At 33.3% G+C, this 26,150-nt stretch overlaps 1 protein-coding gene across 1 annotated transcript in view; it reads right to left on the reverse strand.

The window, feature by feature from the left end:
- LOC129228588 (eIF-2-alpha kinase activator GCN1-like) overlaps positions 1-21,768 on the reverse strand; it is a 176,527-nt gene extending 154,759 nt beyond the window's left edge. The window contains exons 1-10 of the mRNA XM_054863273.1: positions 21,705-21,768; positions 21,512-21,602; positions 9,370-9,562; positions 5,975-6,080; positions 2,337-2,435; positions 1,395-1,529; positions 1,240-1,308; positions 1,025-1,133; positions 863-937; positions 385-513 (exon numbers count right to left, since the gene is read on the reverse strand). Coding sequence (XP_054719248.1) covers positions 385-513; positions 863-937; positions 1,025-1,133; positions 1,240-1,308; positions 1,395-1,529; positions 2,337-2,435; positions 5,975-6,080; positions 9,370-9,562; positions 21,512-21,602; positions 21,705-21,719 — 1,021 coding nt within the window. The 5' untranslated portion in view covers positions 21,720-21,768. The remainder of the gene's footprint in view (positions 1-384; positions 514-862; positions 938-1,024; positions 1,134-1,239; positions 1,309-1,394; positions 1,530-2,336; positions 2,436-5,974; positions 6,081-9,369; positions 9,563-21,511; positions 21,603-21,704) is intronic.
- Positions 21,769-26,150: the final 4,382 nt, after the last annotated feature.

Raw genomic sequence — 26,150 nt, forward strand, 5'->3', positions numbered from 1 at the left:
GAACTGAACTTGATTTTGTTCAAGAGTAGCTCTTCTCTCTAACCCAACCACTTCAAGCAAAGAAAGAGAGAAAGAATTGGCAGTTTGCCATTAGCAGAACACACGATTTCTAGTGAGAAAGGAGGGAGAAAAAGGATGTGTCTAATAAATGTTTTTGCCAATTAAAATGGTAAAAAAAATTAAAACTGCCTAAACATGATCCTAATAAAATTTTTGATCTTTTGATACTTGATTCAATCATTAATTACCTACCACTCCAGAGGAGTTAGGATGACATACATATATTTGGATTTTAATAGTGTAGATTATAAAATATTGAACACTCAATTTAAAATATTTTCAATGAAAGAGAAAGATATAAAAGATTAAATTAAACAGTAATACCATTCAAGATGCCAAAGAAGTGTTCCAAGAGATCTTTTATGGATTGTGAACTACTGCATTGTTTCGCAAGGCATTTTGAGCAAACAATTGCATCTTCTCTACACTGATCTTCCTTTGAATGCAAATGAGCTATAGAGAAATATATTTACATATAAATATATATATATCACACACTAAACATTTTAAAAAGAAGAAAATTAAAACAAAAATATTACTTGGCCTATTTTTAATTAAAATTTACCACTAGTAGATTAAATTAGAAAAACTCTACTGTACCAGTTTTTTTTTTTTTTTTTTTTTGAAGGAGAAAAATTACACAAAGAAGCATAAAACAAACATTTAGTTTAAAAATATGATCATTCCTTTTGAAATAGTTGTTAAAATGCACAGTAAATAAATTTCCGACTGTAATAATTTTAAAATAGCTTTATCTACATAAACACATCAAAATTAAAACAGCCTTTGGTTCTAAGATTACCTCCAATGCTTCGACCAATTTCCAAAGCATACTGGCTGAGGTCCAGTGACACGTTAGATACAATATTTGACACGGCTGAAAAGTAAATTTGTTAAGATATTAATTGGATATCACAAATATTTCCAACATATGTAATTTTTTTATGGAATTATAGTGCTTTACTTTCAAATATAACTTCAGGGTTCCTCAGAAGAGCTTTTTGAATGGACGGCAAGATTGTGCTTTTAAATTCATCATGAGTAATTTGCCTCAAATATCCACTACAAGACTCCTAGAAGTAATAATGAAAACTACTGCAATGGAGCTCAGCAACCAAAGTTTATGGGTAGTTTACTATATAATGCACTAAAAATAATAATTCATAAAGGAAAACTTACAAGTATATGAGCTGGGGGTTTGGTTTTACTACCAATAACAACTTTACAAAGCAGATGTATAGCATGTTCCTAAATGGTAAGGAAAATAAAAACATCAATGGGCATATAAATCAGAAAAAATTGTATTTTTAAAAACCTTTTAAAATATTTTTTACCTTTGTTTCACTTAAAATATCCTTCATCTTTCTGTCTGCTAGATACTTAACAAAAAAGCCGATGAGCACAAGAGATGACAAGTGTTCAGGAGCTGTTTTCAAATATGCCACATACTCATCAACAATTCTAGAGCTCTAAAACAAAACATGAAAACACGCTAGAAGTGAGGACAGAATAGTCAAATAAAAAATATTATATTGAAAAATACTAATTTTTTTCCTCTTTTTAATTAACTTAAAACTTTACCCAATTTAAAACAAATAATTTGATTGCAAAAAGAGATTTAAAACCACAGAAACTTCTGTTTCATAAATACTATTGAAATTTATATCGACCATCAAGATTGATTTTTAGGTATTGTAACAACCAAAAATTATGAATTTACAACTACTGTGTTTTGAAAAAGCCTTGCTGTTACACTACCTCCTCCATAAATCATTTTCTCATCCTTCAAAACAAAAGCCTTTATTATAACTTTAATGCCTTGTGCTCTGAAAATTTGTTCCCATGCTAAATTTTTAAATGCTGAGCTTTCTTGCTTTAAAGCTGTAGCTTTGGATTACGGCAGTTTGTCAAATGATTTCACTTGGCAAGAATCAAATTTTTCAGTTAACATTTTACAAAACCATAATTCATGTCTTTCAATTCATGTCGGAAAGCTATGTACAAAGATCAAATTATTTTCTAGGGGTTCCATTTGAATGAGTTACCTTTATGAGTTTCACTTCTGAGTCTTGAAAAACATTTGTTGCACTTTCTTATGTTTACACCATTCAAGCGATGATATCATTTTGTTTGGAAATAACATAAAAAATTTAGTGTCATTGAATGCCAATCATTGAAAGATATCCCTTAAAGGTACACATTTACTTATGACTGATGCAAACATTGAATTTTAGCACTTGTATCAAACAAAATGGGTTAATGATTAAAAAATTTACTTTTTTCCACAAATTTACAGCAGTCTTAAAAGTTTTCTGGTTAAGAAATTTGCTTTGGGCTCCTGTGATGACAAACAGTAAGGTAGCTTGACTTTGAAGCTGAAAAAAAAAAAACATTATTAGTCGGCTTTCTTGAAGTCAGGATTAAAATAGACACACAAACACAGAGATGGGGGGGGGAGAGCATCGAGGGTTATACCTGAAGTGTATTAAAGAGCTTGGGAAAAATATAAGTCACTTTTGAAATCTCTAAGATTTTAAACTAGGTTTAATCCATCAGCCCCAGTATTATCACTGCAGTAGTAGAAGGGTGTGGGGGTACTTTGGATTACATATGTCTGGGGTGACATCTTTAAGGAATTCACTAGTGTATGAAAAACATAAACACCACAATATGAAAATTTTGACCAACTACAGGGGGGGGGGGCATTTGCGCCGGTCATACATTTTGCTGTCAAAAATAAAACTGCTTGTTAATAAATTAGCAATAAATTTCATGTTCAAAAATTTTTTGCTACGAATCAAATGTCACATTCAAAGAACAGTGGGTCTGTCCGATATGGGCAAGACTGCAAGTGCAATCTATTTTATCAGGGATCGAAAATTATACTGCCCGACATGCCCGAGGCATGTAAAAATTCCGATTGAGCATGAATCTTTTATCCTTCCATGCCCGTCTGGGCATGTAATTTTTTGATCTAATATTTTTTCCTAAAACTTTATTATTTAGTATTTCATTGAAAAATTACTGTATCCTTACTTGGAGCTCAAAATTCATTTCAAGACCTACTGCTACGATGGTTTGCCGTTTTTGGTTTGAGTGGAAGCGATCCTTCTGGTTGTATAATTTAAATTTTGTTAAATTTAACGACAGCTCATTATACACTATTTATTCAAACTTTTTTTTTAGTGATTTATATAAAACTAATCTGTCTGATTAATGCTGGACGACAAATTCAAATGATTTTATTGATATACAATAAGGAAAACTGACCATGTTAAAATTTGGGCATGTATCTTTTAGACAAACATGCCAGCAAGGCATATAAAATTTTAAAGATTTTTCTAGCCGTGAATTTTATAAACTTCACAATCATTAAGAGGATCAATGGAATCCTTAAGAGACAAGAACGAAAGTTTATTAATTGGTTTAAACACAACCTCGAATTGGAAGCGTTTAAGAATCGCAGCGACCTGAAAACTAACAGAAGGAAAGAATGGTGTAAAACGACCAAATTCTTTGTGATGAAAGTTCTATTTCGGACATTATTTAGGGTTCTTCTAGAAAGCTTTTTATAAACAGAATCAATCAAAGTAGGCGGATAGTCTCTATCAATTGCCACATCTCTAAGATAGTTAAGTTCTATTAAGATAGATAGCAAATTAAGACAGTTGTAATCATTTTCGGAGCAAACAGCAAAATGTATTTTACAGCAAAATGTATTTTATGGGTTTTTTAATGAAATTTATTGTGAAACGGTTTTATCTGGGAGGGAGTCATGCAATAAATGTTGGCTTTGAGTTCCATTTTGTCTTGTTTTGCTTTTGTTAATCGCTTATTTTGATATTTAAGCTGTCTGCTGCCCATTTTACTGAATCTCTTTACATCTAGAAGCTCACACCTTTGAATTGAAAAACCCCAAAACCTGTGTATTCTGTAATCTGGTTATTTTGTCGCCTCAGAGCAACAGTAAAACATCTAATCCCAGAAATAACACTAAGATGTCCCAGTGTTGCTCTGAGGTGACGATTGTGCTAAACAACTTTGGATATTTTTTGTTGTTCCTAGGCACAAAGGTATTTATTTATAGCTTAATATACTAATTTAGTCTATTTTACTTTCTTCTTTTAGTTGCAAAATTAATCCCAAATTATCCGGCAAACTGAAAAATTTGGATTTCGCGACATGCTGGTCAATCTTACTTTTTTTTGGAATGCTGGCTGACGTGGGCTAATACAGTACATTCATAGTTAATATGTCAGAGGTCCAAATTCAGCTTTTTAGTGGTGAGGGGACTTTTTCCAAAAGCTATAAATTTGGTTGGGATTACAATTCTTAGGAAGATGAAAAGGCAGCAACACTGTTTCATAGTTACAGCCTGCTCTGTATTTCCAAACTATAAAAGTTTGATGTGCTTCATTTTTTACTGCAATTTTATCCTAATAATCAGGGTTCATACTCAATTTAGATTTAAAAAACTCCATGACTTTTTCATGACTTCATAAAAATTGTCATGACCTAGTTACACGAAAAGAATAGTACTACTTAATGTCAAACTTGAAAATTTTCGGAAATGAGCATTAGAAAACCTTTTACGTGAGTGCCACTACCTTATTGGAGCACTTACTTGTGACTGAAAAAAAAATTAGTGCACACTGCAGAAACCAATTAACTAGTCTTATTTGTCTTTATCACATAAATTTAAGTAAAGTAAAAATATAGTCAATGCAATACACCAATGCTTAAATGTCTAATAAATAAGGCAGAATAGTAATGAATGGGACATAAATTGAATGAGTCATTGCTAAGTTTTCAGTAATAAATAATAATAATAAAGTAAAGCCACATTTTTCAGTAACTTCATTTTTCTAAACCAGATCTTTCAGATGGCCACAATGATCAGTTTTGCGAGCTGTATGTTGGGCACCACTGTTTTAGAGTATTAGAATTCCCTATTTCTATGTTCGATCACCTGATTAAAGTCTTCATTTTCTAAAGCCTTCAACATATAAACTCTGATAAATTTAATAATGATGTTTTTACAAGAAGTAGAAACGAACTCGGATGCAATTGAATTACACCTTTTGAGGAGGCATGGCAAAATCAAGAATGTGAAAGTCCACTACTACAGAATATAAAATGTAAGAAGTGCTGAAAATAATGGTGAATTCAAAATTAGTGATGCCCCAGTAGTGAAATCACATTACAAAAAAAGTTGAGCGGCTGTTACAGAAGTGGATGAAATTGGATTCCAAAGCTTGGATGTGTTTTTGAGATTGTTCCAATTTATATGCAAAATTACTAAATTATTCAACATTTCCAGCGCTCTTTTAGCTATTGTTATTTTCTTACTATCCAAGACATTTTCCCATGACTTTAAATAAATTTCCATGACTCTTAACCAATATATTAATTTTCCATGATTTTTCCACAGGTCTCAAATTTGTTTATTTTTTTTCCCATGACTTTCCAGGATTTCCATGACCTGTACGAACCCTGTAATTGTAAACAAGTCATTTGTTTTCATGGAAGATTCGAATCTCCAGTGGACAAGACTGTCTTGTCAAGACTATTTTCAAACAGGGAGAAGAGCAATTTCAGTGGGAGTCCCATCTTTAATTTTAGCACTTGTATGCAATATTTTTTAAAGAAATCAAAGAATTTCCTTTTAATATCTAAAGCATGATACTACATAAAAAAAAATAAATTAAACAATGCCACATAAAAAAAAAAATCACTTATTTGCTTTCATTGTAAGTACAACCTTTGAAAAAAGGTTTGAACGTTCCCTTAGCATTGATAAAAAAATGAATTCATTGACAAATACAATGTCTATCATTTTCACCTTATTTTAACATTTTTAAAGAAAAAATTGTATTTCAAATAGTGTTTGAAATCAAAAGTTCCAGATATTTACCAAGATTTTGGGATCTTCAATATGATTTTCAGAAGAATCCAAAGTTTCACTGGCAACATGACAGGACCAACCAAATGCAGCATAGCAGATATGAGCAATTGCTTTTCTAAAAAAAAACAAAAACAAAAAAAAATGGAAATATTTATAAAATGTAACATTAAATATCTGTCTTTACATCTAATACAAGTAATGCAATACCATATATACATTGATACATATTTATACAGGTGTCATTCCACAACAACTGAAACCATAACATGATTTTTGAGCTTAACCCTTGTGTTTGATATTATTTTAAAGGAAATTTATTGAATGGCTGTTTTTGACAGACATGCACAGTTATGTTAAAAATATGAGATGAATAGAGGCAGTTCTAATTTTGATTTTTCACTTTAAAAACTTCACTTGCGCAATGCTAGCAATGAGTTTGCCCCCCCCCCCCCCATCAAGCAAAAATCTGAACCCTCTCTCTCTTGTTGCTCTATATAAACTAGGGAGCATCAAACCCGGCATAAAAATTTTTCTAGAAATAGCCCATTAAATTTAGGCCAAAAATACTGTTGATGCACCACAAATTTATAATTAGCTAAATTTTTCAGGATAAGTTCTTGAACATGTGTAGAGTAAATCCTAAAAAGTCACCAAAGATCCCATGTGAGATTCCATCCAAAATGGCGGATCAAAGATGGTCGCCTAGTACTGTTTGTTTTCCTCATAACTCGATCAAAAATTTAAAAAAATTTCACTGCTGAAAAAAACTGTAGGCTCTAGAAGTGATATTGTTTTGATACAAAACAATAACAAATAAAAAATTTCTAATATTTGTTTTGACACCAAAAACTGAAATTTCTGTGTTCTATGTAACATGCAGCAGAACACATAACCTACTAAAATAAATATTTTTTTACAATATTTTTTTCAATGTTGATCTCTTTAGCTCTTTGAAGCTACCATAAATTGTAAAGTGGCTCCAAATTCCTTTTGTAATATTAAGAAAATTAATAAGAAAAAATTGTCACAGTAACGAGAGAAATTCCTCAAAAATTAAAGCATTTATTATGTTTATAAATTTTAAATTTTCGTTTTTACAAAATTATTTGATTTTTCACAAAAAATGGAATGCATGAAAAACTCTGGACAAACCCCTGTATGAAGCAGAACAAATAAGCTACTATGATTAAAGTGAAAAAAACCAACGTAAGTAAAGCACAAATTTTGAAGAAAATATAGCATATAGCTATTTCAAGGCTAGAATGGAGCCTCTTCATCAGTGCAAAAAGCTCACAAACACAACCAAAGTTGCGAGAGAACTGACAACCAAGTGGACATCGGTATTTACATCAAAGAGAGCCAACCAATAAGAAATCAGGACACAAGACATCAAACAACCAATCAGCGAACAGCATGTACACTCTGGGCTCAAAGCAAGGGGAGAGACAACCAATCAGAAGCCAGGAGACAAAAAGAGTGCGAAACTCCGAAGAAACAGGAAAGGCAATTACAGAAATTGCTTCCAAATATCATGAAAAAATAGAGTGCTGAAAAAATCATTGAGAAGAGAATGAGAATTTTTTCAAATATCCAGAAATCGAGCTCATAAATTAGAGAAAATTTACAAATAATCTTTGCAGATGAAAAATCAAAACAGTGACCAGAAGTCCAACTATGCTGAGCGATGGAAGAACGAGCAAGTTCTTTATGTTTAACATAGTTTTCATGCTCTTTCAGGCGGTGCTTGAGAGCACATTTAGTCTGTCCAACGTAACCAAGTCCACATTTGCAGGAGATGCTATAAATACCCTAGTTGCTATGACAATCAATAGGGTCCTTTAAGTTTGTAAATTTTATCTTATTTACTGGAGAAAAAGCTATATTGAAACCAAATTTCTTTAAAATCTTTGCAACCTGATGACTAACTTTTGGATAATAATGCAAAACAATAGTATAGGAAGCATTGAAAGCAGAAACCTTTTCAGAATGAGAGGGCTTAATTAACTTATTGTAAAATGAATCAATGATGCGAGGAGGATAACCACAATCCAAAGCCACTGCTTTAAGATAAGAAAGCTCAGCATTTAAAGAATTTGAGGAAGAACAGACGTTCAAAGCACGAAACACAAAAGCCTTGAGTGAGGCCAATTTTTGGTTTGGAGGATGAGAAGAATATTTGTGAGGAAGCAGTGTAACAGCAAAAGGCTTACGAAACACCGAAGTCATAAATTCATCATTATTTTTAGTAATAAAGACGTCTAAAAAAGAAAGAGAACTATCAGTTTCCATTTCAACAGTGAATTGGATGCAAGGATCAATAGAATTTAGATTAGAAAGTAAAAGTTCATTATCAACATGGTTTTGGCCAAGCAAAACAAAGCAATCGTCAACGTAACAAACATAGAACGGAAACGTTATGGTTTCAAAAAGTTTAGTGTCAAAATAGTGCATATAAATGTCACATAAAGTAGGGCTCAAAGGATTACCTATAGCTAAGCCTTCAGACTAGGAAAGTAAGTATCATTGAACACAAAAGTATTCTGCTTAAGACAAACACGAGCAAGTGAAACAAGTTCATCAATCTCAAAACTAGAAAAAAAGTTGAAGAGGCTCCATTGTAGCCTTGAAATAGCTATATGCTGTATTTGCTTCAAAATTTGTGCTTTATTTACGTTGGTTTTTTTCAGTTTAATCATATTGTAGCACAAAGCTTATATGATAATTTTTCATTTAAAAAAGCTACTAAAATAAAGAATTCTTTATGGGATTATTCTTAAAATATGAACTGCAAAACAACTGATATATTCCATTTATTGAATGATCAAGTAGCTTTTATTCCATTTGTGAAAGAAATCTTGCTATTACTAGCTTTGGAATGAGAGTAGTATAAGAGAAAAAAAAAAGGTGACCTTATAATGAATTTTCCAAAAAATTGCTGAATATCTTTTATATTCAGTACTTTAAAAACTGACTTATAATATCTTTTTGAAAAGCATGAAAAATATATGTAGAGGAGATAGTAATTTTTAATAAAAATCTAGAAAAAAAAAAGCATTAACATTCAATGTGATCATCCTCATCTTCGAAACTGTGCACAAAAATTGAATTTTTACCTAAACAATGCATGCAAAACTTGGAACATTAAACGTCCTTTAATTCTGCATTGTGTTGTGAACAGTTCACCTTCTTTCATAACACATCCCCATTTAACTGGATTCATGTTTTTCTTAAGCCACTGTTAATGCAATCATTAATTCCTTTGAAGACTTAATGCAGAAAAGATTCAAACAAAACGCTTTGATATCAATTTTTGAAATATCTATAATAAATGTTGATTTACCTCAACACCATTATGCATGAAAAGAAATTAATGACTATTTAAACAAACTGCAAAATATACATACGTTGGCTGCACATTCTTGTAACTTTCGGCAACATCAGCAATTAATTTTATCAAAAAAGGAACACTGGCAGGTTGCCTTGTTATCAATATTTTCACATAGTTATCGACAATGTTCGTAGATTTCCTGTCCCCATATCGAGCCAAGGTCATTTGCAAGAGTTTGCAAATAGATTTAAGTGTGTGTGGTTCAGCATCTATGTGAGTAAAAAATATTTTGTTTGAGAAACAAGAATTTCAAAAGGAAAAAATATTTTCTTTTCTCATTATCTACTTTAGATGGTTAATTCTAACTGATGGTTTCAACAGTTAGTTTTCTTAAAAGATCATCTGTTATACTAAAAGAGCTACCAAATGCCCACTACGTGAACATAAGACTAATTAACACTAAATTATGTGTTTTGGAATACATACTAAAAATCAAATAAAATTTTCGATAATATAATTAGCATGCACCTTCAACCATGGCATTTGTAACTTGACTTGCATAGAATTTTACCACATATTTCAACAAAAAGTATCATTACTAAAATTATTTTCTTTCTCTAAAAAATATACAAACTGTTCAAAAATGAAATAAATAAGTCAACCATATATTGGTAGGCAGGCTAAAGTTTTCTTTATTACATTCATGCTATTAATGTTTCATTTTACTATTTTCTTCAGTTTTGGTTAAACCTTCAAGTATTACCAGTGACAAGGTAAATAGCCACGCTCAGCCAAACTCTAAATTATTCTAACTAATATTTTGCAGTGATAGTATTTCTAGCACTTTGCTCTAAGAGAATCATGTGGAAAGGATTAATGCATACATTAAACTAAAATTACATTCAATCCCTATAATCAACAATGGGAATCAGCATTTTGCAAATACAATTTCAAATTACAAAGAATGTTACATTTTCATTTTAATTCTATTGCATTTTACAAAAAACTTGACACTAATAAGAATAATTAATACATTTCTGTTTATACAACCATTTAATATTGAACTTTAATAACAATTTATATTTTCATTCCAAATTATCACTGGCATTAATATTTTTTTACACTCAGAACTACATTAATTTTTACTTCTTTTTTTTTTTTTTTTTCGCTCATAATAAGTTCTATAAAATCTCATCACACTAAAATTCATTTGATATTAGTTTATATGTTTTCCTTCCAGGTGCAATTCAACTTAACTTCATACAACTACAGGACAACAGGAGCATCCCAAACTTCTATTTTAGGGAGAGGAGAAATTCTCAATTTACACCGAACTTTAATGGAACTTAATGTAATTGTTGAAAAACTTTCAACGGTGATCCCAAGTTCGGAAATGTACAAAATACACTGGCCTCAAAAAGTTAAGTTACAACCAGTTTTTTGCATCTTATTTGCAAATGAATGAATGTAGAAATAAAAAATTTGGAGGATATTTGCATTAAATAGTTTTGTATTGAATGCTTCATAGAAATTTGTATAAGTGTATTGCAATAACAATTTATAACAAAAAAAAAGCAAACTTCGCAGAAAAGTTCATTTTTGAAGAAAACGGAACATCATAATATGTAGTAAAATATCATAGAAACAATACAAAAATGGGTTCTCATAAAGAATGTGTCCCCCCCCCCCCTCCCCCAAACTTGGAATACATTGGCGGCATCAATTATCCATGCTGTTTATTGAGTTGTCAGACACTGGAATAGAAAGCAAAGACCAGACTTAAAGTAAGCCTTGTTCCAGCTCATGTAATGACCTTGGAGGAGGATTTAAAGCAGCAACCTGTCTGCCAAGATAGTTCTAAAGATGTTCTATTGGATTGAGGTCTGGAGATCGAGCTGGCCATTCCATTTGTTCCAAACCGTGGTCCTCAAGATACTCCTCAAAAATCCAAGCTCGGTGAGGTCGTGTATTTCTATCCATCGGAATGAAATCATTACCAATAGCACCAGCATATGGGTGGACATATGAATCAAGGATTTCATCCCGATATCTCAGACCAGTCAGAGTTCCTCCATGGAACACATGCCGGTCAGTGTGACTACAGAGCAAGATCCCTGCAAACAAACCATGATTCCACCATCTCTATAACTGTACCTTTCTACAGTGTTGCATTGATGGTATCTAACGTGCTGTTTTCTTCAGATCAGTAGACGCCCTGAAATATTCTCCAATGTAAATCTGGATTTGTCTGTGAACAGCATAGAAGCCCATTGCTGCTGGGTCCAGGAAACATGTTCTCTTGCCCAGCATGAGCGGATCCTTTGCTGTGGTCCGTTGAGCGGAACACACACAACTGGCCGTCTTGCATAGAGACTTGCATTATGAAGACGATTTCGCACCATAGAAGCAGAGATTCTTCTTTCTGATGCCACTAAGTGTTCTGCAATAAGCTGTGGCACAGTAGTGGTTCTTCTCCTTCGGGGTCGAAAAATCTATAAAACTATCTTCTACAGGTGTTGTAGCTCGTGGTCGGTCTGGAACAGGTCTTCTGGATATAGAATCTCCTGATTGGTATTGATCCCAAAGTCGCTGAACAACACTATGAGACGTCTAGCAACATCAGCCTGAGACAATCCCATTTTCCTCCATCCAACTGCCCGTAACCTTAAAGAATCGGGCAAGTGACGTCTCTGAGACATTTTCTAAACTCTATTCACTATTGTCACAGAAACTGCCAACAACAGTTGAAAATCAACACAACTTACATACAAAATTACGAAAGCTTGATATTTGTATATTTTTTCCTCACTCATAAAGATATGTTCTTTTCTATAAAATAAAAGTGGCAGCTATCTATTTTTCATAATGGTTTTCAAGTTCATTATTATCATTCATGCATACTATGCATTCTATCATTACTGCCAATTTTTTAATGGTGAGTTTCGAAAAACATGTTGTACCTTAACTTTTGATGCAAGTGTATTTCTTTAGCTGCTTGATAAAAGTGATAACAGAAGAGACCTAATGTGTCTAGATTTTCTGGTGTTGTTTTAAAGGTATCCTCCCTTTTTTTTTGAGAAACATAAAATGATCAAATTCATTTTCCAAAGATCCATTTCTGTACATATCCTTTAACATTTATTTATAAAGTCTCGACAGCAAAAAAAAAACCTGTTTGTTTAGTTTCAACTGGTAAAAACTAAAACCAATGTATTTGAGCTTTAGATTCTAGTCTAACTTCGGGGCCTTATGGCATTCTAATTCAAAATAGAGACAAAACAAATTTGTGGCCTCCTAAACCAGACCTAATGAGTCTATTGGTATATCAGTCCACGGCTATGCCTGTAAAAAAAAAACTCATTTGTTTAGTTATGGTAATATCTAAAACCAATGTACTCTTGTTTTAGATCCAAGCCCAACTTCGGGGCCCTGCACCATCACGGGGGCCCAAGCGACCGCGTAGTTTGCTTACCGTTAGACCCGCCCCTGCTAATACCAATCTGACGAAGCGTTCTGTCGCTTGGCTTCACATGGGTATTTCCGAATGTTCTAAATGCAAACTGGTTCCCGCAAACATCATCTTGAAGTAATTGCTATAGGAAAGACCTAATGGTAGACGTGGGTACTTTTTTCGTTAGTGGAGGTTCACATATTTCTATTTGCCTGTTTATGAGTGCAGTGCAATCTCGACAGTTGAAGTTTACCTTGGGCACTTTAAACTGTCTAACTGGTGTAGCTCACTGTTCACTTAGCGTTTCTCTTATTGACAAAATCCTGCGGCAGGTCAGAACTTGAATATGTCTTCTTTTATGAGCCAACATTGGTCATCTACGGATGAGCAAAAAATGAATTACCTTGAATTACATTGTCCACAATCATTCTTAAGCTGCTTGGTAAGTATCTGGAAAATGCGATCATTTGATAGAGATGACGTGCAGTGCAGAGCTTGGTAGCAGAGGCTTCAAAATCTGTTTGTGGTTTTGTCAGCAAACTAGTGTATAGATTCAAAATGCCAAGTTCGACACTAAATCAGAATTTCATGCCTAAGCTATTGTTGTTCATGCTGACTGTTTGTTAAGTTGTTTTGAGGTACTTTAAGAACATATATTCATGAATAATGAAGTACTCAATTTCTTGGAAAGTGAGATAATGCAATATTATGTTTTTATTTTCAAAATACTAATTTTGCACCTTTATAATGTTACAATAAATTGTCTAAATAAGAAATTAAATATATAACTTGTAAAAAAGTTTAGATTTTATGTTTAAATATTTATATTTTGTGCATTTAACCTATTTTTGCCTTGTAAGATTGTGTAAATTGGAAAGAAAAATTGGTCAATTTTTGGTTATTTTTGCTTATTTTTAGAAATTTAAAGAAATTACTCTATTGAAATAAAACTTTAATGATATATTAATGTTACCAAGAATTAACATTTACCCCCTGAAACATTTTAAAAATAATATATTTTCAATTTTGTAAAAAATTTCAAAAAAAATTTTTTTTTTTTTTTTTTTTTTTTTTTTTTTGCATTTTTGGGGCAATTTTGGAACCTAAAGATATTGACCTAGTAGGATAAAATTTTAGGGGTGATTTATTGATGGTAAAAGGCAACTTTTGAGACCCCAGGTGCTTCGAAATTTGAAAATTTATTTTTTCCACTCCACCTTCCACCCTAATCTTACACCATGGGAAGAAACTTAAGGAATCGTCATATTTTTTTTTTTTTTCAATTACAAAGGAATACTGTATCCAAATTTGCCGAATTAGTAAAATTTCTGAGAGGTTCAAGGGACCTCCATCGAGGCACCCTGCTGTAGAACCTCAAGTAATCAAGTTATTGGGATATGAAGCATGAAAAATGACTGTTAGGAAACAAAACTATAATGCTACTCAAATTTGCTCAGCAAATGTCACACTAGTCAGAAAAAGCAACGTATAATTAATGAGATGCAACATGGTTAGGTTTCGTATTGTTAATAATGCAGACTGGTTTTTTTCTCTCCATCAACATGAAACATAATATGTAACTGAAAAATAATTACTTAACAACACAATACTTAACTTTCATATTTGAATGCTTTTGGCATAAAAACAAACTAGAACTATTTAGTGTTCCAAAAATTTACTGGTGGGTCTGATGAAAAAAAACATTAGAAATGCAGGGATATTTTTTGCCTGTAGTATGACTGGTTGTCTCGTGTGACCTTGAGGTGATGCTTACTTAGTATAAACCTTAAACCATTTTTTCACTATTTTTAACTCATCCCCCCTCCCCCCTCTTTTCCATATGGTGACCAATTTCCCTTGCCCTCACCTTCGTCACAAAATATAAGACATATTCTATAAAGGTCAAGATTTACGATCGCCACTCGCCACGTGGCGATTCAGTTTTCAAAATTGGCGACCCCAAAAAATTTCTACAGTCGCCAACTTGTTTGGGGGGTTATTTTTAATTTAGATCCCAAGAAAAGAATTTCAATGCATCAGTACTATAAGGATTCACCGATAGAGACCGCACTCCGACTGAATGATGTTCATTTTACAAAGATTGCATGTTCTTTCTCACTGCCTGCCTGTATGTTGGTTATTTTACGATGCTTGAATGCTCCTCTTACGCGATTTAGGCCATGTAAAATAAGCAAGATTACAGTGAATTAGGAAGCCATTTGCACAAGATTCGAGCGTTTGCTCCTTTGTCTTGACTCTGTTTTTCAAGTAATTAGCGTACTATAATCATGATTTCAAGAAGAACTCGTTGTATTTTATATTATATTTCAGATTAATTTTGATTATTTCTTCAAAGTAATTACCTTTTCACGTTTTTAGTTCAGTTGCTCAAATGGTATATTAAATTCAAACTTTATTTTTTTACATCGTATTATACACTGCCTCCGATTATACGAAACTTTTTTTTTCTTCAGACCCATTTTAGAACCTGCAGATTATAGGCCGCCCGCGGATAATACACAGGAAAATACGTTTATTAAATGGAGTTCGTACGCTCTGGAAAACCTGGAATTGTCATGGAAAACGACATAGTTAAAAATGTCAAGGAAAATTTTAAATTTTGCCCCCCAAATTTTTTTTTCCAATTTTTTCCCAGGGAATTTTGTACCTTAAGTTCTAATCTTCGTTTTTATCGATGTTTCATGAAAAAATAAGTAAAAGTTTTGAGGTAAAATGAAGCTGGCAATAAAATAAAAAAGGATCGCGGACGCCATTTTTGCCCCTCAATAGTTCCAAAGAATAAAATTCCTAAGGTGAACACGAATTATGCACAAATTTAACGGGAGAAGAACATTTTCCTGCATCTAAAGCACAAGCCTGCGGATAGTAGGGTCAATTGGGAAAAATCGTTTTTCAAAACGAAAAGTCTTTTCAGCTACGAATGAAACGTAGTCGCCATTTTTGGTCATTTATAAGATGGAAGTAGACACGATGCTTAAATGCCTGAGTTTCCAAAATCAAAGCAGCATTGGATGTTTTCTTTAACTGGAAACTAATGAAAACAACGCAAAATGTGCTGCAACTTTTTTTTTTTTTTTTTTTTAAATCTTGAGAAATGAAAAATTTTGTTCTTAAAACTAAATCTTATCCTCATTGCCTTAGACGCAAATGTGCTAAAAACTTTTCAACTGAATTGTAGTTTCACGAAGATTTATTATTTTTAAATTGTTTTCACGCTGCAAATTCAAAAAATTATTTCTTACTTTTTGTCGTCGCCGCCATATTTGGTCATTCCCAAAATGGCAGTACACGAGACTTTTTAAGATCCTAAGTTTCCGAAAATAGCGTTGGATGTATATTGCAGTGCAAACTATTGATAACAACGCAAAGTGTGCCTTTTTATTCCCGGGTAATTCGTAATTATTTTCTGGAAAAATGCGAAATTTTATCTTCAGAACATTTTTTTTTATTCTAATTGATTTAGACGCTTATGTGCTAAAAACTGACTATTTTGTCTTAATTGTAGTTTTTGAAGGATTAATTATTGATCTTTTTCTAAAACAGTTTTATGTTTTGCTTTAAATCTTGTTCTGAAAGTATGAAAATATTTTGTAAATTTTGGCCTTTAAAAGTGAAAAAAAAAAAAAAAATCATTTCTTTTTCCCCTGTTGCCAAAAACAATTTTTTAAATGAATTAATGCACTTACCAAAATAAATAAAAACAATAAAATGTCAACTTAAAAAAATAATTTTCATTGTCAAAAAAAAACTTTTGAATTTTCAAAATTAATTTGAATTCTGAAATTTTGAATTCAAATTATGTTTTTCACAATCACGAGTTGCGACAGGGCCCTACTCATTGGGGGCTATTGTTTCTAGAAACAGCTCCTGTCCCCCCAAGCCTCCTGGGCGGTTACGTGTGTATAGTTGTGTGTGTATGTGTAGGCACGCATGCGTGCATGTGTAGGATTGTGTGTGTGCGTAGACCGGTATGTATGCACGTAGGCGTGTGTGTATGTGTGTAAAGGCTTGTGTGTATGAGCGTGCATGTGTGTGTATGAACGCGCCTGTGTGTAGGACATGGATGCCATCGACCAGGAGAAGCGGATCCCAGGAGGCAGTGTTCGGAGCCAAGCCTGCAGAGGCCGGTTCCCTGGTCCAAGCTGAAAAAGGAACCAGACACCAAGGACAGTGAAATGAAAGCAATAAGCATTCCTGATTGCTCAAAAAAACATCATATTGTATGTTTTTTTAAATAAACCCTCGAAGGTTGTTCCGATCCTATTTGATTCCCAATTAACTCAAACAGCCTTTATTCTGAAAAAATCGTCAAATAGGAAGACAAATTATTTAATTTCAAACTTGAAAAGGCAACTTTTTTTGACCGCAGAAAGTCCCCCCCCTCCCCCCTGTGCGCCCCGTTTTGTCATTCCTTTGCCATAAACAATGTTCCATGTTGTCCCATAAATCCTGTATTTCATTAAAAATCCTATACATCATTAAAAATAGAAAGAAAAAAAACTATATTACTATATTTCTATAAACTATATCTTATATTTCTGCTGTGATGTGAACGCTAATACTCGTAATCGATTAGGAATACATTCCATTGAAAATCGTTTAAACAACGGGGGCTAGTTTCGATTTATTCGAATAACTGTTATAATTTTTTAATCTTCAATCGCATCAGATTAAAATATAAGCCAAATAGCCAGTCCTTTGATCGTTTTCCCTTCATAATCATCCTAACATAGAGATGCTGCGTATGGAACGTAGTCGCCATATTTGGTCATACCCTTAGTTCAAATAATGCAAAAAGAATGTTTTTTCTTTTGGAAATATATTCTTGGTAAATGCCAAATTGTATATTACTGGAGGAGGTTTGTAGTTAATTATTTTTATGCAAAAAAAAAAAAGAAAAAACAATAATCTTAATTGTTGAAAAAATTCAAATCATATGTTTATCTAATATTTTTTCGATTCCCTTCGTGCTAATTTTCTTAGTTAATTCTTTTCATTAAACTAGTTACTTGAAAAGTGCTTGTTGATTTTTACTACAATGGCATTTGCAATGATTTACAAAAAGATTTTAAAGGAATTTGTTGTTGTTTTTATGGGAAATACTTTTTTTTTTCACTGTGGGACCATTGTACAGTGTAGACTACTTTATTTTTGGTTTAATGATTTTTTTTTCTTATGAAACTTTAAAATGGGTGGACTGAATCATATGCTTCAGGAGCTCCCAACCTTCACCCAATGCCTCTTATATTTCCATGATTAATATAATTTACATTTCTTGTTAGCATTCCTTTAGCATCACTTTCATAATATTTGTTTCAAAACATACAAATTGAATCCCCCCCCCCTCCATTCTTGTACTAGAGCGCTGTTTTCAAAATCTGGTAAAACTGGTGGCCACCAAGTTTTTTGAGTCTAGTGACCATTGGCCACTTGAAAATTTTCTGAATCTTGAGGTCTAATATTCTAATGAAATGCTTTTGTTTCAACCAAACTGCCTGATGTCAATGTCAAATTTCTTGTAACCCCCTTCCTACTCATTTTCACAAATTTGCAATTTTATGACCCCCCCCCCATCCCTTGCTCATTTATCAAGGGTGCCCCTCCCCTCCAAGAGCAAAAGTGTATCCTTTATGCCATTGTAACCCCCCCCCCCCCCCAAAAAAAATTTTGTCTGCGCTATGACCCCCAGGTGGACCTCCACAAATGCAGGGGTCTGCATTTGTGGATGTCCCTTATCAAAACAAATTAATGCCTCAGAGATAATAGGGTTTAGCTTAAAAGCAGAAATTTATATGTTCTTATAAATTCATTGCATTTAAAGATAGGATTATAAAGTTGCAGTGTACTAACTCAAAAGTCAACTGATTAGTTTCCCCAATTTTCAACAGTTCATTATGCACGGCAACCTAAAAGCTTTCAAAAAAGGCATCTTTCCTCACCATGATCAGTACTTAGAAAAATATAGAAAATATATTAGATACTACGTTCAAGTGGCACAGTCAAAGTGGAGGTTTTGAGGATAAAACCCCTCCTAGGACCCTTGGTTTTAACACATAGGCCAATCTTAATGTAATGGTTTCTGTACATGGGCAGTTCTCAAAAGGTGGGAACAAAAAAGTTAACTTTGAGCAATTTCAAAAATTTTCGAATTTGACATCAATTTTGATTTTATTCTATAGTATGCATACCTAGAACACAATATATGAACATGAAAAGACAGCAGGTATCTGTAAAAATTGTTAATTAGCAAATTAAATCAGCAATCTGTAGGTAACAGATTTTGGACATTGTTTTCCTGTAGGTAACGGATTTTGGACATCATCATAACGTAAGTTTCACCATTTTTGACAATTGTTAATCTGATTTTTAACTTTTCCAATGAAAATTTTATTTACTACTTTTTAAATTTTGTAATTTAATAATAAGGAGGATATTAATGAAATACTTGAATGGCTATACATGCTGCTCCTTACATTTAATAAAGTTTTGGAATGATTTTGAAGAAATTGATGCAAAGTTTAAAAAAAGCTTCAAATTAAAAATAATACAATTGTAAAAAGTGACATCAGTTTTAATAATGAATATTTTTTCTAATGTCATAAGAATTAAAATGATGTCTAAAAAAATTATTGAAGAAAGAAATTCATATTTCTATTTGGAGATCGTTAAATTATGTTTCCAAAAGAAAGAAGAGAAAAAGAATTCTAAAATAATAAAAGCAGAAAAAAAAAATTGCTAGTGCAGGTGATAAAGTCGCCAAAACTGGTACAGCTGACAATAAACTACATTTGTCAAATTGGAATTCCCCTCTGGTAACCTTTAGCTTATCGTATACTGTGTTGTCGCCAACGGAGGTTTGCTTGGCGATTTTAGTGCAAAATGGTTTTCGGTTCGATCACAAGCAGCCATGTTTCTACTGTAATTTATGTATTGTTCAATGTGTAACATATTAATTATGCAAAATACCAATGGATTAAAGAAGATAACATTATAATGACCTTTTTTATTGAGGTTAGAAGACAGTAGATCATTAAAAATTTTGAATAAATGGACAGAATTTATCGGCGTCAAGATCGTAACGCCATTTGGACATCTCACATGTACGTTTAAAAAAAAATATTTTTCTTCTAAGATACTGCATAAAAGCTTATGAAAACACTTTTAAACAATTAAAAATTGATTCCGAGGCACGATAAACACCTTTAAAATGAAAACATCATATACTCAGTTCTCAAAAAATAGCATTGTAAAGATCGTAAATTTTGGACATGCATCAAATTTCAAACTTACTATTTTCTAAAATCGTTTACAAAGTGAATAATCTGTCTTTACTTTTGTTATTTGTGTAAAATATTAACAAAAAATTATTCAGTGTAAGATTCATACCTTTAATTTTTTTTTTGAAACGTATGGAAATAATTTTAAAAAATTTTTCTTTAATGGTACATTTGCTCAGTTAACGTTTTGGTATGTCCAAAATTGCGCCTTTTAGCAAAGAAAATATTTTTTAAGGGTATTTAAAGAGCATTTTTTCCATAATTTATGTCAATTCTTGTCTCTATACAGTATTATAATTTAACTCAAAAATTTTTGAGTTAATTAAAATGAAAGTTATTTGGTGTTGAAGCTTCAAAGTTGAGGTCTGTGTTTGCTCCCACCTTTTGAGAACAGCCCACATAAAAGAATGGTTATTACTAAAAACCTTTCCAGAAGGTAATTTCTCACTTTGCTACTGCTATCGTCCACAAGAGCAACCAGAATTACCTTCTGCAGGGGCTTTTTTGATCAAAAGATCTTTACTATGCATAAAATACTTTGTTATAATTGGCAATAATGTTAAAATCAGGTCTCTGGGGCATGTTTAAACCTCGAAAACCCCTCCTTCAGCGCCGACTGCTATGGTTTTAATTGAATAGTTACTGGTTAACCCATGCAGATTTTATGACAGTTGATGACATCAGTGGTTAGTGTGGTGAGTGTCCACAGAATGTTCTCGAATAGGTTCACAATAACCGTAGTAATAATAATAAACTAACCAGTTACTGTATAGAATGCTTGTGGTTATTCCTCTGTCAGCCGGAGTTAACCAGTTGCTCTATTTGAACAGTATAGGGAAAATGAAGTGTAGGTAGGGGTGCACACCTACGCTTCGTTCACGCGGGAGCAATGCATATCTGTTTTCAAAGTACCTAACAATCCGCACAGCTATATGTAATATATTTAAATGAAATACATTTTTTTATACTTTTAAAACTATGGTGCATGGCTACAATATTCCTTTCCTTACACTATAGTGGGCAAACCTAACCTGGCAGTGTCGTAATGCTATGATTGGGATCTGCTTACCCTTCAAAATGCTGCCAGGTTAGGTTTGCCTGAACTATACAAATGTCTTGAGATTCTATTTTGGAAAAATTGCAACCTTACTGCAAAATACTTGATCATACAGATCGCAAATTAAAGTGACAACTAAGGTTGAGTTCCCATCTCAATTTTAAAATACAATTTCCTACAAAACGGCAGTAGGAAGAAAAATAAATTTCATCTAAAACAATGAGGCAAAGATAATTATATCATCACGGGAGGCGTAATCGAATAATAATGTTCAAAAACAGAAAAGAGGGATTTAAAGTTAGAAACGTCTCACTAAATATAAAACACTAAAAGTACATTGAACACAGCGAACACACAACATGACAGAACAGATTCTTCAAAGTGAAAACTGTTTTGAAAACTAGAAATTTACTTTTCTCGGCTAGTTCTTCAAGCTGTTCAAATACTTTTCTTCGCACACCAAGTTTGCCTGATTGCACAGCAAAGGGTATATCTTTCAGAGACTAGGGAGAAAAGAGCAAATTGAACTTGTAAGATTTCATTTTTAATCAAAAGACATCAAATTCTAAATAATTTACTTTTTTGACCATGTGGATATTACTAACCTGCAATGCCGCCATGCTTTTCGGTAACTCCAATCACACAGAAATTTATCTCATCACAGAAATACAGCAAAGGAAAGGTCAGGTACAGTTACCGCAGCCCTGTTTGTTTTGCTCTATAATATATTTTCTCAAGTAGTATGGGGCTCTGCGGCTAAGATTGGGAACTGAAAGTAACCCAACACGTCATCTGGCGAGAGGCAAAGGGGCACTGGCCCCGGGCGGCACTTTGCTAGGGGCGGCAAATTCTGTAACACTACATTAACATCGAAAAGGCTTTTTTTTTTTTTTTAAATTAACTCTTCAGTTCTAACTTGTCTCAGGAAATTTATAAGTTACAAAGATCGCGAATCAGGCAGGGGTGGACTGGATTCTCCAAGGGGGCGCCAACCTTAACTACCAAAGGGCACGAAATAACTGAGGTTCAAAGGCGCGAAGGTTTTAAAAGTGCACAAATAAACGAAAGCGCACAGGTTTGTGGGCGTAAAAAAACGAAGGCGCACAGGTTCAAGGGCGCCAAAAATAAAGTTGACAAAGTCGCACAGGTTTGAGGGAGCAAAACAAAAAACACTGAGGACGTTCGAGGGCGTATCGGCCCGCAGGCCAATATCCGCCCCTGCAAGCAGTCACTGTCTTAACTAGCGTGTTTGCGCCTCCACGTGTTTCCCTTCACGGGACTAAAAAAACTAATGCGAACTTTTTTTTTTTTTTTGTGCTGTCAAACCTGAGTTTTTTTTTTTTTTTTTTTTTTTTTTTTTTTTTTTTTTTTTTTTTTTTTGCGTTCTTAAACCCGAGCGCTTTTTTAAATATTTTTCGCTCTGGAACCATTTGTGCCATCAAACGTGTGCGCCTTCGTTTTTTTTTTTTTTTTTTTTTTTTTGTGTGTGTGTGTGTGCTCTCCCCTCGAACCTGCACGCCTGTTTCTTTTTGCGCCCTCAAATCTGTACGCCTTCGGGTTTTCTCTTTTTTTTTATTTCGTCCTGGAACTTTTTTTTTTTTTAAATATTTTATTTGTGCCCTAGAACGTGTGCGCCTTCGTTTTCTTTTCTGTGTGCCCTCCCCTCGAACCTGTGGGCATGTTTCTTTTTGCTTCCTCAAACCTGTGCGACTTTTTTATATTTTTATTTGGCCCTTTAAACTTGTGCGCATTTGCGCTTTTTTTTTTTTTTTTTTTTTTTTTTTTTTTTTGCGTCCTTTGAGAGTCAAGGTTTGCATCCTTTTAGGGGACCTAGTTCGGTCCATGTAGAAAGATCCATTTTTGGGTTCAAAACGTAAATTTTGAAGGAAAAAGGAACTATTCATCGAAATTTTTTGGAAAATGTCTATAAACCTTCCCAGCACTAACCTAAGATAAACTGAAAATTTTAACGAAATCGGTCCGGTAGTCAGTGTTGCCAGATGGTCAAATCCAGATTTCCCCCAATTCCCTTCCTACTTTTCCCCAAAAAGCGATGTTTTCAATCAAAATTCCCCAAATTTAAAAATTATTTCTCCACTAATATTTTCATAAAATGAATCGACTTCCTTTTTGTTTCCTGAAAAAATTTTTTTCCCCAAATAGCCAAATTTTCTTATAAAATTCCCCAACTTTTTTTCTTCCCATTTTCACTTTTTTTGTCTTTATCTTTATCTTCTTTACTAATAATAAAGCTGAAAGTCTTTCTGTCTGAATATCTCTCTGTCTGTCAGGATCTCTGTGATGCGCATAGCGCCTAGACCGTTACGCCGATTTTCATGAAATTTGGCACAAAATTAGTTTGTAGCATAGGGTTGTGCACCTCGAAGCGATTTTTCGAAAATTCGATTTGGTTCTTTTTCTATTCCAATTTTAAGAACATTTTCCCGAGCAAAATTATCATAAGATGGACGAGTAAATTACCAAGCTATCATAACTTGGAACCGTAACGTGGGAAAGCCAATTGACGAGAAATTCATCATGCATTATTTGTAAATATACAGGGGAACCAAAACACCTTTTAATATTTCTACTGCGGTCAAAGTCGTGCGGGTGCCACTAATCATAAATACTACAAGCGCCTAACCGAAAGATAAGAAATAACCAAATGTTTTTTTTTTTTCTACTTGCATTTACTACTCTGCTTCCTTATGTACATTTAAACTATGATTTTTGTATATATTTATCCAAGAACATCCTTCATCACACTTATTTTTACCTGTTTTAGTATCAACGAGTTGCTTACGCAGAACATTAGCGAATTCCATAGCATAATATTCCACATAATGCGAAATGCGAATTCCATAAAGTTGATCAAAGCTAAACCAACGCTGTTTGATACAATGTAACTTCTACTTCTTGTGAATCTCAATACGAAAAAAATTCTTTTTTCCCCGAGGTTTTTCTTTCCCCAGGTTTTCCCCAAGAAATTTTTTTTTACCCAAAGACAAGACCCCCCCCCCCCCAAACTCATTTCCCCAAAATTTCCCCAGAGATCACCAGATTTCCCCAAAATGGGGAAATTTCCCCCAGTCTAGCAACACTGCCGGTAGTTTCTGAGTTTGCAACGTACATATACATTTGGATTTTGTGTTTTATTTGTATAAAGAAGATATAAATGCTAAATTATTGGCACCCTTAATTTCATTCGTAATCTTCAGTGTGATTGTAACTTCAATAAATATGCATAATCCAGGAATTGAAGGTCTGTGATTCAAGATTTGTGATGCGACTTATATGCAACATACGGTGCTTCAAGATTTATTATTTTTTTAAATTTATATTTATTTCATTTTAGTTATTTATTTATATTTATTTTTAGTATTATTATTTTTTTTTCTCAACCGGAACTTCTCTTTGGACATGGGGATCATAGAAGTGAAGCCGATACTTGGATTTTATATCGAAATTAAATGATTGTACATCAAAAAGTACAATCGAAAACAAACTGCGGGAAAAAAAGAAAAAATAGTTCGTTTTGATGATTTTTTAAATATTTTAGGGGGGGGGGGGAGTTCTACTCTGAGGGTCCCTCCTTGCTACAAATGTCCATCTTTTTAAACATTTCTTTTCTCTAGTCCCCAGAAGAATGTTAACAATTAATATAATGCTTCCTCCCACTTTAAATAAAAATATTGACTTAGAAACAATTGGGAGGGGGAGGAGGTTGATCTTCAGAACTCCAAAACGGGGTGGGTAATAGGGGGAAATGGTGGTTATATTTGCAGGTCCGGATCTATAAAGTTTGGACCCCCGCAACTAAATCTGCAGGCCTCTCCCCAGAGGTCAGCAGTGTATATTTGCAACGTTAATAAGTCTTAGCGCTAGTTTTTCTCTCTTTTTTTTTTTTTTAGTTTCTTGGGTCGTCGGGCCCCTTAAGGCCGTCCCCCCACCTCCCCGATCTGCGGGTACGCAGATCCGGGCCTGCATATTTGGATTCAGTGAGTCATTTTGTTCAACGTTTTACAGAAACGACTGATACAATCGATATTGATAGTGTTATTAAAGAATTTCCATTGATGAAAAGTAGAAAATTAAAATTTTAGGTAAAGAAGAAAAAAATCTTTTCAAGTATAAAAACAATTTCGATCAGGAAATATATAATCATTTTTTTCATCTTTTCAATAAAAGGTTTAAGAAATAATACTACCAGTATATACACAGTTTTAGATCATGTTTTAAATGTTTTTATTTAGGGAAAACTCATATCTTATCTCTAATAATGCAATAATTTTTGAAAAGTATTTAATAGACTTTTTCGATCAGCAGTATTTCCTGTTGAAGTAAGATTATATCAAAATGTAAAACATGTTTCATATAACAAAATCTTGTTAGCGTTCTGTAAAATATTAAGCATGTCGTTTTTTGCTGTGTGTGTGAGGAGGGGCGGGTGCATACAGCACAACAATGTAAGAGGGGCGGCAAATTTGTTGCCCGCCCCGGGCGGCAGAAACCTACGCTACGCCGCTGTGGCGATTGACCGTTGTTCCGTGTGTTACGGCCTTTTTCACAATACAACAAGGAGGATAGAAGGAAGGGAAGACGCCCAAAGCGGGAAACGTGTAGCCAAAACCATAACCGGACCACCCTTAGGCTTTCTGTAACATGTTAAATTTTACAGAATGAAAGTGAGAGAGTGGTTGTTCTGGAAGTAGTAGCATCTATTGAGGTTAAAAATTACTTTAAATATAAAACGTTAGAATATTTTTATATAAAAATGAGAAAATCCGCAATTTTTTCTTCCAAACTCAAAAAAAAGGGGCCCTAGGGGCACGTGTTTATATTCATGGATTGACTTAAAATTTTGCAAGGATCATTTACCCAGTAAGCAAAATATCTTGCCTCAGTATTGCATAAAGGTTGACATACAAGAAAAATCATCTTGCATTAATACTGCCTCAATGTTGTTATGTTACTCCCTTTATGCTGTCAGCAGGCTGCCACAATATTGACTGACAAGGGGTATGCAGCATAATATCAGGAAAATATCAAGG

The sequence above is a fragment of the Uloborus diversus genome, chromosome 1 (genome assembly GCF_026930045.1).
Source record: "Uloborus diversus isolate 005 chromosome 1, Udiv.v.3.1, whole genome shotgun sequence".
Lineage (NCBI taxonomy): Eukaryota > Metazoa > Arthropoda > Arachnida > Araneae > Uloboridae > Uloborus > Uloborus diversus.